General features: G+C 33.7%; 1 protein-coding gene across 6 annotated transcripts in view; it reads left to right on the forward strand.

Moving 5' to 3' along the window:
• Window positions 1-13550, forward strand: part of Kdm6a (lysine demethylase 6A) — a 201215-nt gene extending 187665 nt beyond the window's left edge. For 2 of the 6 annotated variants that reach the window (XM_010628373.3, XM_010628376.3), the window contains 3 exons: window positions 9012-9138; window positions 11468-11638; window positions 12767-13550. In XM_010628373.3, the coding sequence (XP_010626675.1) occupies window positions 9012-9138; window positions 11468-11638; window positions 12767-12796 (328 nt within the window). In that variant the 3' untranslated portion in view covers window positions 12797-13550. Of the gene's footprint in view, window positions 1-9011; window positions 9139-11467; window positions 11656-12766 lie in introns of all 6 variants that reach the window. The other 4 variants (XM_010628371.3, XM_010628375.3, XM_010628377.3 and 1 more) reach the window with 3 other exon arrangements.
• Window positions 13551-13719: the final 169 nt, after the last annotated feature.

Genomic DNA, 13719 nt, shown 5'->3' on the forward strand with positions numbered 1-13719 from the left:
AAAGGACATATTCGTTTGCTAGCTTGTGAGCTGTATCAGTTCTTAATAAATAGTTCTTCCTTGCCACTCCTTCCTTCTGCTTTCAGTCACTTTATGTGTTATTTACTCCATGTCCACAGCAATGTGGCCTTCCACCCACAGTATGGAATATTTCTTGCTTCTCTTGTTAAGTTCACCAGCAATTTAAATATTTAAAGGTACAAATGTAAACTTTCTTTTAAAACCTGTATTTCTAAGCTTAGCAGGTGAAGTACCTCAAATCTGACCCCAGCTTACCTTATCAGCCATTTTTCTTACTGCTGCCTTTGGATATATGCCTGAATTGTTTTCTATTTGGTTTTGCCTCTCTACAGTGGTACCTCAGTTCACGAACCCTTTTGTTTGCAAACAATTTGGTTAGTAAACAGACGTATTTGGCAAAATTTTATTTTTAATTTGCAAACTCTACATCAGGTGATAAACATGAACGTAGTCATCTTTTACAGAATTCTGGAGCAAATTAAGTTCGTGAACCGAGGTATCACTATATTTGGTATTTCAACCATCTTTAATGTGAATTTCACTTTTTACACCTCCCCCATTTTTCTCCTTTGAATTATCTTTTAATGAGGTATTGATTGTATAGGTTGAGCATATGAATTAGTAGGGTATCGTAAAAGAAAAAATACCATATCAACAAAACATGAGAGGTGGCAGGGAGAATATATATAAGCATTGTCTTCTTCCTTAACTCTCTCTCTGAATTGTTTTTAGTTCTTAAGTACTGTGACTCTCTTGTGTGATTTGTAGGTAACTCAGTCCAACCAAGAATGTGAGCAAAGTTTACCTCATGCAACTCTACCCAGTTCTTTTCACTGCCTCATTTAGTAAGTCTTTATTATGGACTGAATTGGTGCACAAATATTGTGCTAGGTGAAAATAATTGGGTCACTTCTTAAACTTCAAAATAAATGTAGAACCAGTCAAATCGTTAAAACCTGTTATCTTCAGTGGAGGAGCTATTGGTAAGAAATGATGTGCCAACACAGGTAAAGACACTTCTGAGAGAAGGGAAGATTTAGGAAAGACCTCATCAGAAGAAGTACAACAATTCCATTGGTCTCTTATCCAGTGTGTTTGGGATTTCACATTGTTTTGGATATAGAAAGATAATAGAATGCATTTATAATATATTTTACCCTCCCAGCAGGGTCTGGTACAGCATCCTGGAATCAAACACATTAGTATTGACACAGTGAAGCATATAGTCACTCTAATGAACTAAGTGAAACTTACAAAAAGCTCCAGGTCAAGTTGCAACATCATAAGAGTTTATGCAAAATTTCTGAAAAATTTGTGTATTTATAATGAGGATTTATGAACCTATATTTGTAGTAAATTATTTAATAATGAGAAATGGGGTGGTATCTCCTGTTGTGACCTACTAATTCCTCGTTATATCATTTTGAGAATGAATTACCTATACTTCTTTAAACAAGTCAACATTACTTTTATGTTTTTTTTCTCTGCATATTCAAGTTGGGCCTTTAAGGGCCCTGCAGTTTTATATTCCTTTCTTATATAAATCATGTAGTAAATCTTCCAAGTTCTGCATCCTTACCATTTTACTAAAATACACTAATTTTCATACTCTACAGTCTTCCAAATACCTGCTACATTGGCATGAATCAAAAGAATATTTATTATTTTGATTACTTTCATTTCATAATGCAGTGAACTTGACTTGAAAAATTCACAGCCTAACTCCTTAGGAAAATTTTAGTGGAAGCTCAGTGCATAAATTATAAAATTTAACTGTTTAAATGAACTCACACCTTTTCTATATACCTTGTATATTGTAAATGAACTTAGTTTCTCTTTCTACTTGTGGTTTTAAGTATTTCTGGTTTAAGCTTTCATATTAGTTGAAGATTATAGACTTTATTGCTGAAAATTTCAGATAGACTTCACATTTGCAGCAGCTGCTAATAAGCCTTTAGAATTTTTAATGTTTTAAATAATGATCAAATTTACATGCTTGATGGCTTGGCTGGAAGATGAAGCATTAAATGGTAGGCAGATGATTTATTTAGAGGCATGAATGAACATTGCTACAACTGAGATAAGATGTAGAAAGGTTAGAAGGTAAAATAAACTGCATTTGGTGATTGGAGGTAAGAGAGAAACCGTTATTGCTGGACTTTGGCTTGGTCAACATAGTGAGTGTGTGGTTCTAGTGGCTTAGAGAGAATATGAGGAATACATTCATAGCTCTCAGTGGGCTGATGGGTAATCACTGTTCAGGTGTTACCTGATGAGTTTTCTGAATCTTAGCTATTTTTAAATTAGAATAGCACCTTAAAACCATGTTAAGTAAATTAGAAACACAAGCTTAAATATCCCATGATTTCTCTTATATGAGAAACCCAAAGTATAAATAAAGAGCAAAATAAAAGATAGATAATAGGAAATGGGGAGGTAGATCTCTTGCAATTGGAAAGGGAACCAAGAGGTGGAGGCAGAAAACATAAAAAGAATTAAGGGGCCAGGGTTTTAGCTCAGTGGTTCCGCCGCCTGCTTTGCAAGTGCAAGGTCCACAGTTTGATCCCCAGAACAAAAAAAAAGAAAAAAGAATTAAGATATGTTATAAACATATACCAGTTCCTCATGGTGAATTTAATAATTATGTACTGTAAACATATACTAAAAATATTTTTTTGAAAAGGGAAAAAAAATCCCAAAGATGGTACCTACAAAGAAATGAATTAAGGAAGACTTGAGAGTTAAGATTATTGGTCACTTTAATTCATTCAGCTATGACAGTTTTACCATGTTCAGATATCCTGTTGTCTTTTAAAATATGTACACATTACTACCACACTAACTTGTTTATACTTTTTCCTCCTCTTATTTTGAAATACTTTAAACCTGCCAAAAATGTTGAAACAGTAGTATTACAGGGAATACCTAAGTAACTTCATCTGGATTCATCAGATAAGTTTTTTGCTACATTTACTCAGCAGTCTGTACACCTGCATGCACACCCCCACCCCTTGTTTTGGTTAAGCTACAAGAAAAATAATTTGCAGACATTGTCCCATGTTACCTCCAAAATACTTCACTTTGCATAAGCATGATATGTAAATATGTCTTTCATAGCTCTTGCCTCGCTGGACCCACAGCACCCTAATCCAGACTGAATTGTGGTTCAGTGAATTCTATATATAGTCATGGTGTCTTCTTTAGTCTCTTTTAAAATTATAACCATAGGCCTGGCATGGTGGTGCACGCCTATAATCCCAGCACTCTGGGAGGCAGAGGCAGGAGGATCGCTATGAATTCAAAGCCAGCCTGGGCTATATAGTGAGTTCAGGGCCAGCCTGAACTACATAGTGAAACTCTTGTCTCCAAAATAAACAAACAAACAAATAAATAAATAAATAATCATGCTGTTTTCTTTTTGAAGATGAGGAGGCCTTTATGTATTTTGCAGAGTCCCACATTCTGAACGGCTTTTCTCATAATTTGATTTGTGTTAAATATTTTTGACAAAGAACTGTTGATGATACTTAGTTTTGGTAAACACTTGCCCTATACCAGTATAAACTATGTCATGAGTATTTTCATTAGTGAATCCTGACTGAACCAAATAGGTACATTACTGAATAGGCACTTTAAAATTTAAAATTAAGGGTGGGAAGATTATAATTACTTTTTAATCCATTTTGTCAAAGCATACAGCTTTTACCCTATGATGTATTTTTAAAGCAAGTTGATGGAGTGTTGAAAGAAACCCTTATTCTTTGCATGTTCATGATTCCCACTTTCAGCCATTTGGGATATATTACTTTGGCCCACATTTTCTCCTTGTACAGTGTTAGAATACTTTGAATTTCATAAGACTCATATGTTATTTAAGTTTTATCATTGAACTTTTCCTTTTCACAGGATCCTTCAAAGGAATCAAAATGTTCCAGGTATTGATAAGATTTCCCTGTAGGTAACAGGCTTTCAAAATAGTCTATGTACTGCTAAATAGTTTAGTCTCAAAGATAGATAAAATCAACTCCAGCAAACATGATATAAATTGTTGCAATCCTGTTGGACTCTTAGCAAATCAATGCAGTAGTAATGTGTTTCCAGTGCATTGGAAATTCCAGTGTCTAGTAATAACTTTGTTGGTTCCACTTAAATCCCTGTGGTAGTGGTAAATAGTTCAGTAAACATGTCAAAAGCAGATTGCCAAGGACTGCATTTTCCTCTGAAAAGTTCAGTATTAGGAAGACATTGGGTTTAAGAGGAACATATCATACAGTATGTGGAGAGGCAGAAAGTTAATTTTTAAGAATACATATTCTCTTGTCCCTCTCCCTGTAATCTGCCAAATAACTATACATCCAAAATTAATAACAACATAGAAACCAGTAGTTTAGAGTAATTTTCTAAAATTTCAACAGTACCAAGTCTAAAATTTCAACAGCCAATTGGTTGAAAACCACTGCTCAGAAACTTAATTTCTTCCATCATTTTGTCATTTTTTTAACCATGCTATATGGCACTGTTCTTATATGCGTAATATAAATGCTTGACACAATTTCTCTGTTCCTTTTGTGTATGTGTGGTCCCTGTGATTCATTATTTGCCTTTCCTTCTTTATTTTCCTAAGTCTTAGAGGCTGTGCTCTTTAATATGCTAATAAAATATTCCTGAAGGGCAGCACAGTATAGTGGTCTGGAATCCAGTCAACTTCATATCTTGGCTTTTCCAAATTTACTGACTGGGGAACTGTGAAAAATGACTAAACTTACTAGTCTTTGCTTCCTCTTCTGAAAAAAAAGGGATAATTATTATGTCAGTATAACTTTTATGACTATTGCATGGTTTTAGCATAGAGTAAGCACTCAGTAGATGATAGCTGTTATAATTAATGTTAATTATAGAAACCTCATCACCTGTTTTTTGTATCACCGCCCCCCCCTTAGAAAGTTAATATTTGTGGACTTATTGTAGTGACTCTTAAATGCAGGTAGTTTTGTTTTTCCCAGGAGACATATGGTAATGTCATTACTTGGATGGGAGGATTGCTACTAGTATTTTTTTTTTCCTGGTACTAGGGATTGAACTCAGCTACTAGTAGTTTTGTAGAGAGTAGAAATGGTGCTAAACTCATTCTGCAGGGCACAGGACAACTTCTCACAACAAAGAAATATCCAGCCCAAAATACCAGTAGTAATGACATTGAGAAACTCTAAGAAAATCTAAATTTAAACATCTTTTTAATAACCTCTTTAATTTTTTTTGAGTATGTTAACTATTGTACTTTGACATTCATCTAAGGATTTTTTTTCAAGTAAAATGATGTATTCATATGCAAATTTTGACCTCTGTGTGAAAACTGAGATTTCCTCCTCCCCTCATTTGAAAACTTCAATTTAGTGATTATATAATTATTTTAACAATTTAAGAATTTGACCTGTCAAGCTCAAATAATATTGTTTATTGAACATTAACTGCCGTATGCTAAACCAGTCATTTTACGTAATGTATAATCTTCATAGCACAACACTGTAAATATCCCTTTTTTATAGTTCAGGAAACTGAGTCACAAGAATAAGAAATACGTGTGAATTTGATCCCAGGCAATCTCGGTCGAAAATCTGATGTTACTCACTCTGCAGTTGTCTCACTGTAGTCTCCAGGCTCTTACTATCCTACCAAGTGCAGTAAAGTCAAGGCTCTAGGAGAACAACTCTGGGCCTCTTTTGCAATGACCCAGTGAATCTTTATAATTAGGCATGTTAGGAATACCCTGAACTAGATAACATCCCTTTTTTTAACTAAGAATTCTTTTTTCTTTCATACATAGTATCACAAGTACAAATTCTTTAGCTTACAACAAGCTTAAGTATTAACTCTCTTTTCCCTTTGATTCCCACTTTCAAATAGATAAATGAAGTGTTCTGTACTGTCTACAGCCAGGTGGCCTTTTGGAACAGAATTTATCCCAACACTCTGCATATATAATAGTATAGCCATGAAGACCATTTAGCACAGATCTTAGTTCTATAGTCTTGGTGGTCTTCTAATAGTCTGTTGGATTTAATGAACAATGGATTTCTTTAACATTGGCTAAACAAAATGTCATGATTATAAAACTACATTCTCATGATTAGCATATGTTTACTTCTTTGATTGTTTTTCCATCTAAGAGCTTAAAGTTTTTAAGCTATTCATTGTATCATTGACTGAGACCATGATTTTCAGCCATGTGTTGTTGGCTTTAATTAAACTACTACATGCCTCAATGATACTGAGATGCTTGCTGCTGTAGGAGAACACAACCCCGGAGTGATGGGTAACATGAAAGTTTTGGGGGCTCACTTTTCCTTGCATGGATCTTCCAGTAAGAGACAGGATGAGGCAAGTTGCCACTTGGTATTCTTCAGTCACCTACTTCTTAGTAGCTGAGTTTATACCATAAAGAATTTAAAAAGGGCTATATTAAGTTAACCCACGTTTCAGTCTCACACTGACATTTGGGAACTTTGGAAACTTACTCAGATTATCCCTAGAATGTCAGCGTAATCCCCAGCACCATATTGTCTTAACTACAACATAATATCATTAATAGCTTTATTCCTATTCTGCATCTTCCCTAGGATCCTTTCCCCTAAATCTCTTAAATTTTTTTTTTTTTTTTGTAGGCTTGCTCATTGATTTGGACTCCATAAGAGCCTCTATCTAAATTCTCCTGTTTCAACTGCTGAACAAAAAAATTTCAATATTCAAGTCAAAGATAAGGGCAAGGACAAACCAGTTTGTTATTCATTGTCAGAGAACTAAGGTTTTCCATATCACACAAAATAATTATAAAGCTCTGATTCCAGAAGTAGGCTGCTCTTAGCAACCTTAGCTCCATCCCTATGTTATTTACAGAAAAGTTTGCATATTGCCTTTTTCTAGATGAATAACTGTCAGAATAGCAGCATTGGAAGTGAAAGTTCCTTCGCTGAGTAAAGTGTGGGATAATACTTCATAGAGCCTAGGCCTTTTGTTTTGAAAAAAAAAAAAAATGCTGACTGAACCCATGATCTCATCTTCACAAGAAAGAGTGAGTGAGAATAGAAGGTAAAAAAAATACAAAAAAGAAGAGAGTACAGTATCATATCATGAGGGAAAGCTTGAGATCCTCTACTTTTAAAAGTTCTTAGTAGCTTTATGATATCATACAATTTAGCTTCTCTGAGCACCTGCTTCCCATTTGTAAGAGAGAGGTAACTCACATAAAGGGACCTAACTGACATAATGTATGTGAAATACCAAATAGATGTCAAATATTTGGTTCCTTTTTAAAAATTATTCAGCTTTTATTTTATAGTTGTATTAATGGCAGCACAGTTAAATTTGAAAATCTTCCAAAGGTGTTTGCAGAGCTTTTTAGGCATTATATTTTTAAAGAAAAATACTGTTTTGAAGTCCGGCTTGGGAAACATTGAGTAAAATCTGTGCCTCCAGTGGTAAATTATGAAGATTCTCTTTGCTGTGAGCTGTTTTTATGAGCACTCTTTACAAATGTGCTATTCATACACACACACTCAGGCAGCTGGCCTACCTTTGACATGCATCCAGTTTAAACTAAAACATTATTTTGTTGTTGTTGTTGTTTTTAAATAAGTTTAACATGAAAAGTTGCCAAACTAAGAGCAAATTCTTTTGAATAGGATTCATAAGGAATTGGCCTGCAGCTATAAAGTTATTATCATTGTGTATTGTTAAATAAGTTAACAGGTCTTAACATATATTTTTAATCTCCCCTTGGGGAGATTAATATACATGGTTTCTGATAAATAATAATACCTAACTTATAAAATAGCAAGGAATTATAAATTAAGATAAATATGCTTTTTTATTTATATGGTTTTGATGTTTGAGACAGGGTCTCACTATGTAATTCGGGCTGGCTTTACACTCAGAGATCCTCCTGCCTCAGCCTCCTGAGTGCTGGGATTATAGGTGTGTGCCGCCACATTTGGCTAACATGCTATTACTTAAAACTCCGAATTTTAGTGGTTTAGTAATCAAATGTTTATATATTGAACACTTAACTATATGCTAGGCACTGTCCCAGGTAGCAAACAAATGAGTAGACAACATGAATAAAATAGAACTTTTACTTTCAAGTCAGTACTCAGTTGCTAAACCCATTTCCTTTTTTTTAAGTGTATTATCATTGTCTCTATTTTAAAGCTGAAAAATATCTTAGAAATCATCTAGTCCAGCCTCCTTGTTAAGGAGAACCTCAGCACTAAGATTAACAGGAGAATGAGAAAATGTAGCAGACAATTTTTAGAAATGCGAGCAAACTATAGGAAAATCAGCACAGGGTTTACTATGTTAGCATATAAGTGTGAGTTTAGAAAATGTATACATTATAAAAAAGAATTCAGTTGCGTTAATATAAATTGCACAATATATTATCTTCAAGTTAAAATGAAGAAATGTATGTCTTTTTCTTCTTTAGCGCTGGAGTCAAGCCAATTTGGTTTTCTGTAGTGACTAAATCCATGCATAAATTATTTCCCACTTATAGACTCAAAACTTTCAAATGCAGCTACACAGATAATATTACTGAATGTCTCAGGAGTGTTGACGGAAATAATGTATCTTTCTGTCTTAGAATCATACCTGCTCATAATTTGGAATTCAGATTCCTTACTTCAAGGATGAGGAAATTGACTCCCAGAGAAATTAACTAACAAGCCAATATTTAAGCAGTAGACCTGTTTTTATATATTAAAAGATTTTTATATTTTGATACTCAGATCCACTTCATTATCAGACTTGCAGGGTATTTTAAAATCTGAAAATATCTGAGAAATTACAAAAGAAAAAATTATGAAGTCATAAATATTAGAACCGAGTCTTTTCATTATTTCTTTTTCCCCCTTGGCATTATTCTAATTCATACATCTTTTATGCTAAAAATATTCAATATTTAGTTGCTGATCACAATATTTTTTCCTCTACAATAGATATTGTCTTCTGAGAACTCTGAAGCAATGTCAGACATTGAGGGAAGCTCTCATTGCTGCAGGAAAAGAAATTATATGGCATGGGCGGACAAAAGAGGAACCAGCTCACTACTGCAGCATTTGCGAGGTAAGAAACTGTTCTTATATCCATATTTGTTTTGTAAAGCCTCTTGCCTCTCCAGTTTTGATTTCTCTTTAGTTTTTAAAAAAATGTATTTATACTTTTATGTAATCCATTTTGGTATAATTGGCATTGTGTTCAGTTTTGTTATTTTGTTGGACATTATTAAAATTTAATGTGATGTATTTTATTAATTATCAATTAATCTTAAAATTATGTACTACACAGTCATTTATCTGATAGATCTTTAACAGATAATAATCATCAAGAAGTTTTAATCTGAGTATTTAGGCCGAGAAATGTTTTGTTGTTGTTTTTTTTTTTTTTTTTTTTTTTTTTTTTTGGTATGTGGGATTGAACTTGGGTCCTTGTGCTTGCAGGGCAGGTGGTGGAACCACTGAGCTTAATCCCCCCCGGTCCCTGAGTATTTAGATTAGGAACAATCTAAATATAGACAGATGCCAATAAACTTAGGTGTAGTTTGGTTCAGCTCTATTCGTGTGGATAATTCAGTCCTCTCTGGTGAAATTCACAATACATTTGTCAGTCTTCTGCAGCCAAGACTTGTAAGAGGAATAGAAGCAAAGAAGATGCACTTTCTCTGAAGGAACTTAAATTCTTCTGGGAGAGGACAAATACACAACTAATTGTGATGTACACGAGACTATGATGAATGTGAAGTTGGGCTTAACTGTTATGAAAATAAATGATCTAAATTTTCCCTTCTGTTACCAGCGTAAGAGCTCACAGAAATATTAGCCTTTTGAATCCTTCCTTGAAGAATGAGTATGATTTCAGTGGGCTAGAAAACTGTGAGAATTAGAGGTATAGAAAGAATATGGGAGTAGGGAGATGGAACTCTTTTAGAAAAGGGTAAGTAGTTCAGTGTGGCTAGTATAGAGCTTGCAGGGCATCGTAAATGCTTTTAAGAAACTTGGTATTTATTCTAAAGTCATTGAAGCCATCAAAATATTTGATCAGGCAGCACTTAGATGTGTATTTCAGGGAGAAAAGTGGATGGAAAGAACTGAAATAGTAACCTATTGCACTGGTCTAATTAAGAGTTGTCTAGAACCTGGCGGTGAGAATATTAAAGAAGGAAATGAATTAGAAAAACATTTAGCAGGTAAAAATTAGCAAAACAACTCATTAAATGGCAGGAATAAGGGACAAATTGAAGAATGATCACAGATTTTCTAGCTCAGATCACTTGGTTCATGCTGTTGCCCATTGATATTAAAGCACAACACAAGAATGGAACTCTGGGACTTTAAGAGATGAGTTCATGAGACTTTCTGTCGTTGAAGAAATTAAAGGGTAAACCAGTTTTTAAATTTTATAATTTTTGTGTTGGCCTTTATTTAAAACAATTGAATTAATAGGCTATTTTAATGTTGTATGATCTGGCCAAAGTAAATCATTAGGAAATAGGTATGTTCATACCTCAGAGAGATGAATGTTTAAGTTTTGCTATATTTGAGAATGATTCCTACCCCCACAAAGTTATTCTTTATCCTGCCTGAAACTTACTCATTCAACTCAATTTCTCTGTATAAGATAGAGATATTATTTCTAAAATCATAATGCTCATTGGTATACTTTCTGTTCTGTTTTACTTTTGGTTTTTTTGAGACAGGGTCTGACTATATGTAGTTCAGGCTGGTCTTGAACTCACTGCAGTCCTCCTGCCTCAGACTCCTACGTGTTGGAATTACAGTCATGCAGCACCATGCCTCTTTATTTGTACTTGATATTATGTAAAGTGAAGCTTGTAACTAAATACTCGCTGTTACTTACCTGTCAGTTTTCTCACCTGTAAAATAATTAGATTATATTCACTCAACTGGTGTGTTTTGAGGTTTGGCTAAACACTAAACATTGACATCCTCTAGAAATGCAAATAAAAATCTTTGAGGAGGTGCCTAGTGTGTGAAGGAAGACAAGAACCCATATATAATACCCTGTGATGAATACTGTCGTATATAAAGAAAAGGAAAATAATGATTATTTATATCTGATTGCATGCTAATTTTTGGATTTAAAACAAAAACAGGGTGACCTCTGTCAGAGTTGAATTTGGGTTAGCCAGAGCTTGTCATGAGTAAGTTATTCCCTTAGGCCACTTCACTAAATATGTATTACCACCATGTCTTTGGGTTTGATGCAACATAAAGATTCTTAAACATGTCTGCGTTTTATTATTGTTGTTCTTTAGTACCTACTCTTTACCAGAGATAACTGTCTACAATTCCATTTAAGTAGAATGTATGATTATACTAAACCAATATAGTAAATATTATCTCTTTTGAATGTGTTTTTCTTTTGTATAAAACAGGTGGAGGTTTTTGATCTGCTTTTTGTCACTAATGAGAGTAATTCTCGAAAGACCTACATAGTACATTGCCAAGATTGTGCACGAAAAACAAACGGGAACCTGGAAAATTTTGTGGTGCTAGAACAGTACAAAATGGAGGACCTGATGCAAATCTATGACCAATTTACATTAGTAAGTGAAATCAACATGTGAGTACAGTTAACTGGGTTGAGAGGCAGCAGTGTTTGCTCTGTCATCTGATAAGTAGGAGGTAATGAAACATTCAAAATTTCCTTTGGCTTGTCAGATACTGCATGAGAATGTATTCATACCATTTCCTTCTCCATCACCTCCAGATACTTACTCCTATGAAATTACCATGTGTCATTTTTACTTTTCTTGAGACCAGCCTAAATTTATAGAGCTACATTTTAAGATACTTATGTGCTTTAGAACACTTACATATTTTATGCCATTTCATCTCAATTGATAGAATGTATATAGGTTATTAGTCTCCACAAAATGAATCATAGGTGTGATTTTAAATATATTTCTGCTTTTAGAGCTAATTGTATTTTTCAAAACGTTTTTCTACTTGCCAGAAGTATTAATGTGAATATTTGATGGAGCTTAACTTCCTGGTATATTATATAACTTTATGAAATCCAAGTATACTTATAAATTGCACAGAGTTTTAAATTTCAAATAGCAGGTGCTTAGGGGGAAGCATTTTGTTCTATCAGGTCAATAGCTTTATGAATAAGAAACACATAATTTATGAATTATTGATTTCCTTTATTACTTTTCTTTCACACATGTGTGAACAAAAACTGTTTGAAACTTAGCTCCTGATATTTTCATTTGAATCGTCTTCAAAATTGCTTGAAGAAGAAAATTATCTGGAATATATTGAGCAGAATATGTTTCTTACCCGAGATAGATCCTGAAGGTGGTAGCTAGTGAAATTGTAATTGATTTGTTAAATTCTTTTTCCAAAAGTCCTTTTAAGGCAGTCTTAAAACAAAACAAAACAAAACAAAACAAAAAAAACCACCACCACCACCAACAACAACGGTAAAAACTAAATAATGTTTCAAGAGTTTTTGAACTAATTTATAAAGTACAGAGAACACAGAGTAAAAGTTTTAGGAAAAGTGGCCAGATGGGAGGGAGATGCTGCTTTTACATTGTGTAGCAGCAAGCTGTTAAACTTTCTTGAGAGCTGTTTTCTCTGACTTCATAAAGACTGTGTTTGTAGCCCTGCACTAGGGAACACTTAATAATTTGTATACCAAAATAACCTCTTACTTTTATTTTCAGGCTCCTCCATTACCATCCGCCTCATCTTGATATAGTTCCATGGACATTACACATGAGACAGTTTCTGCTATTCAGGAAGTAACCCAGTTCTGCACCACTGGTTTTTGTAGCTATCTCTTAAGGCTGCTGGCTGAAAACTGTGTCTATGCAACCTTCTAAGTGCGGAGTGTCAACTAACTGGACAGGGAAACCGCTCCTGCTCCAGGACACTCACAAAGCTAATCAGATGAACTTCAGAGAAAAAAAATAATAATTTCCATGTTTTGTATATATCTGACAAAACTGGCAACATCATACAGACTACTGACTTGAAGACCACCTCTTTTATATTTCTCTATTTCTGGGCTGATGAATTTCTTTTCATCTTTTTCCCCTTCAGAATTTTCCTTGGAAAAAATACTAGCCTAGCTAGTCATTTCTTTGTAAGGTAGTTAGCAATTTTAAGTCTTTATTTGGTCAACTTTTTTTTTTTTTTAACGTGAAAGTTAGGTGAGAAACTTTTTTACTGCTTTTATGTTTTTCTGTCTTGTTTTGAAACCATGATGGCTACACCTTTGGTTCCTAAATAAAACATTAAAAAATTTAACAGCCAAGTCACAAAGATAATGGATTGCACATAGACTAAGGAATAGACTTCAGATTTGTGATTTTTGTTTCTAATCTTGATGTAAATTTACACTATTTATAAATACATATTTATTGCTTGAAAATATTTGTGAATGGAATGCTGTTATTTTTTCCAGATTTACCTGCCATTGAAATTTTAAGGAGTTCTGTAATTTCAAACACTACTCCTATTACATTTTCTATGTGTAAATAAAACTGCTTAGCATTGTACAGAAACTTTTATTAAAATTGTTTAATGTTTAAAGAGTTTTCTATTGTTTGAGTTTTAAAAAGAATTTATGTACAGTACCCAGTTTTGTTCATTTTTCAAATCTGATTATATATAT

Source organism: Fukomys damarensis, unplaced genomic scaffold (assembly GCF_012274545.1).
Source record: "Fukomys damarensis isolate Sample0158 unplaced genomic scaffold, DMR_v1.0_HiC HiC_scaffold_39, whole genome shotgun sequence".
NCBI lineage: Eukaryota > Metazoa > Chordata > Mammalia > Rodentia > Bathyergidae > Fukomys > Fukomys damarensis.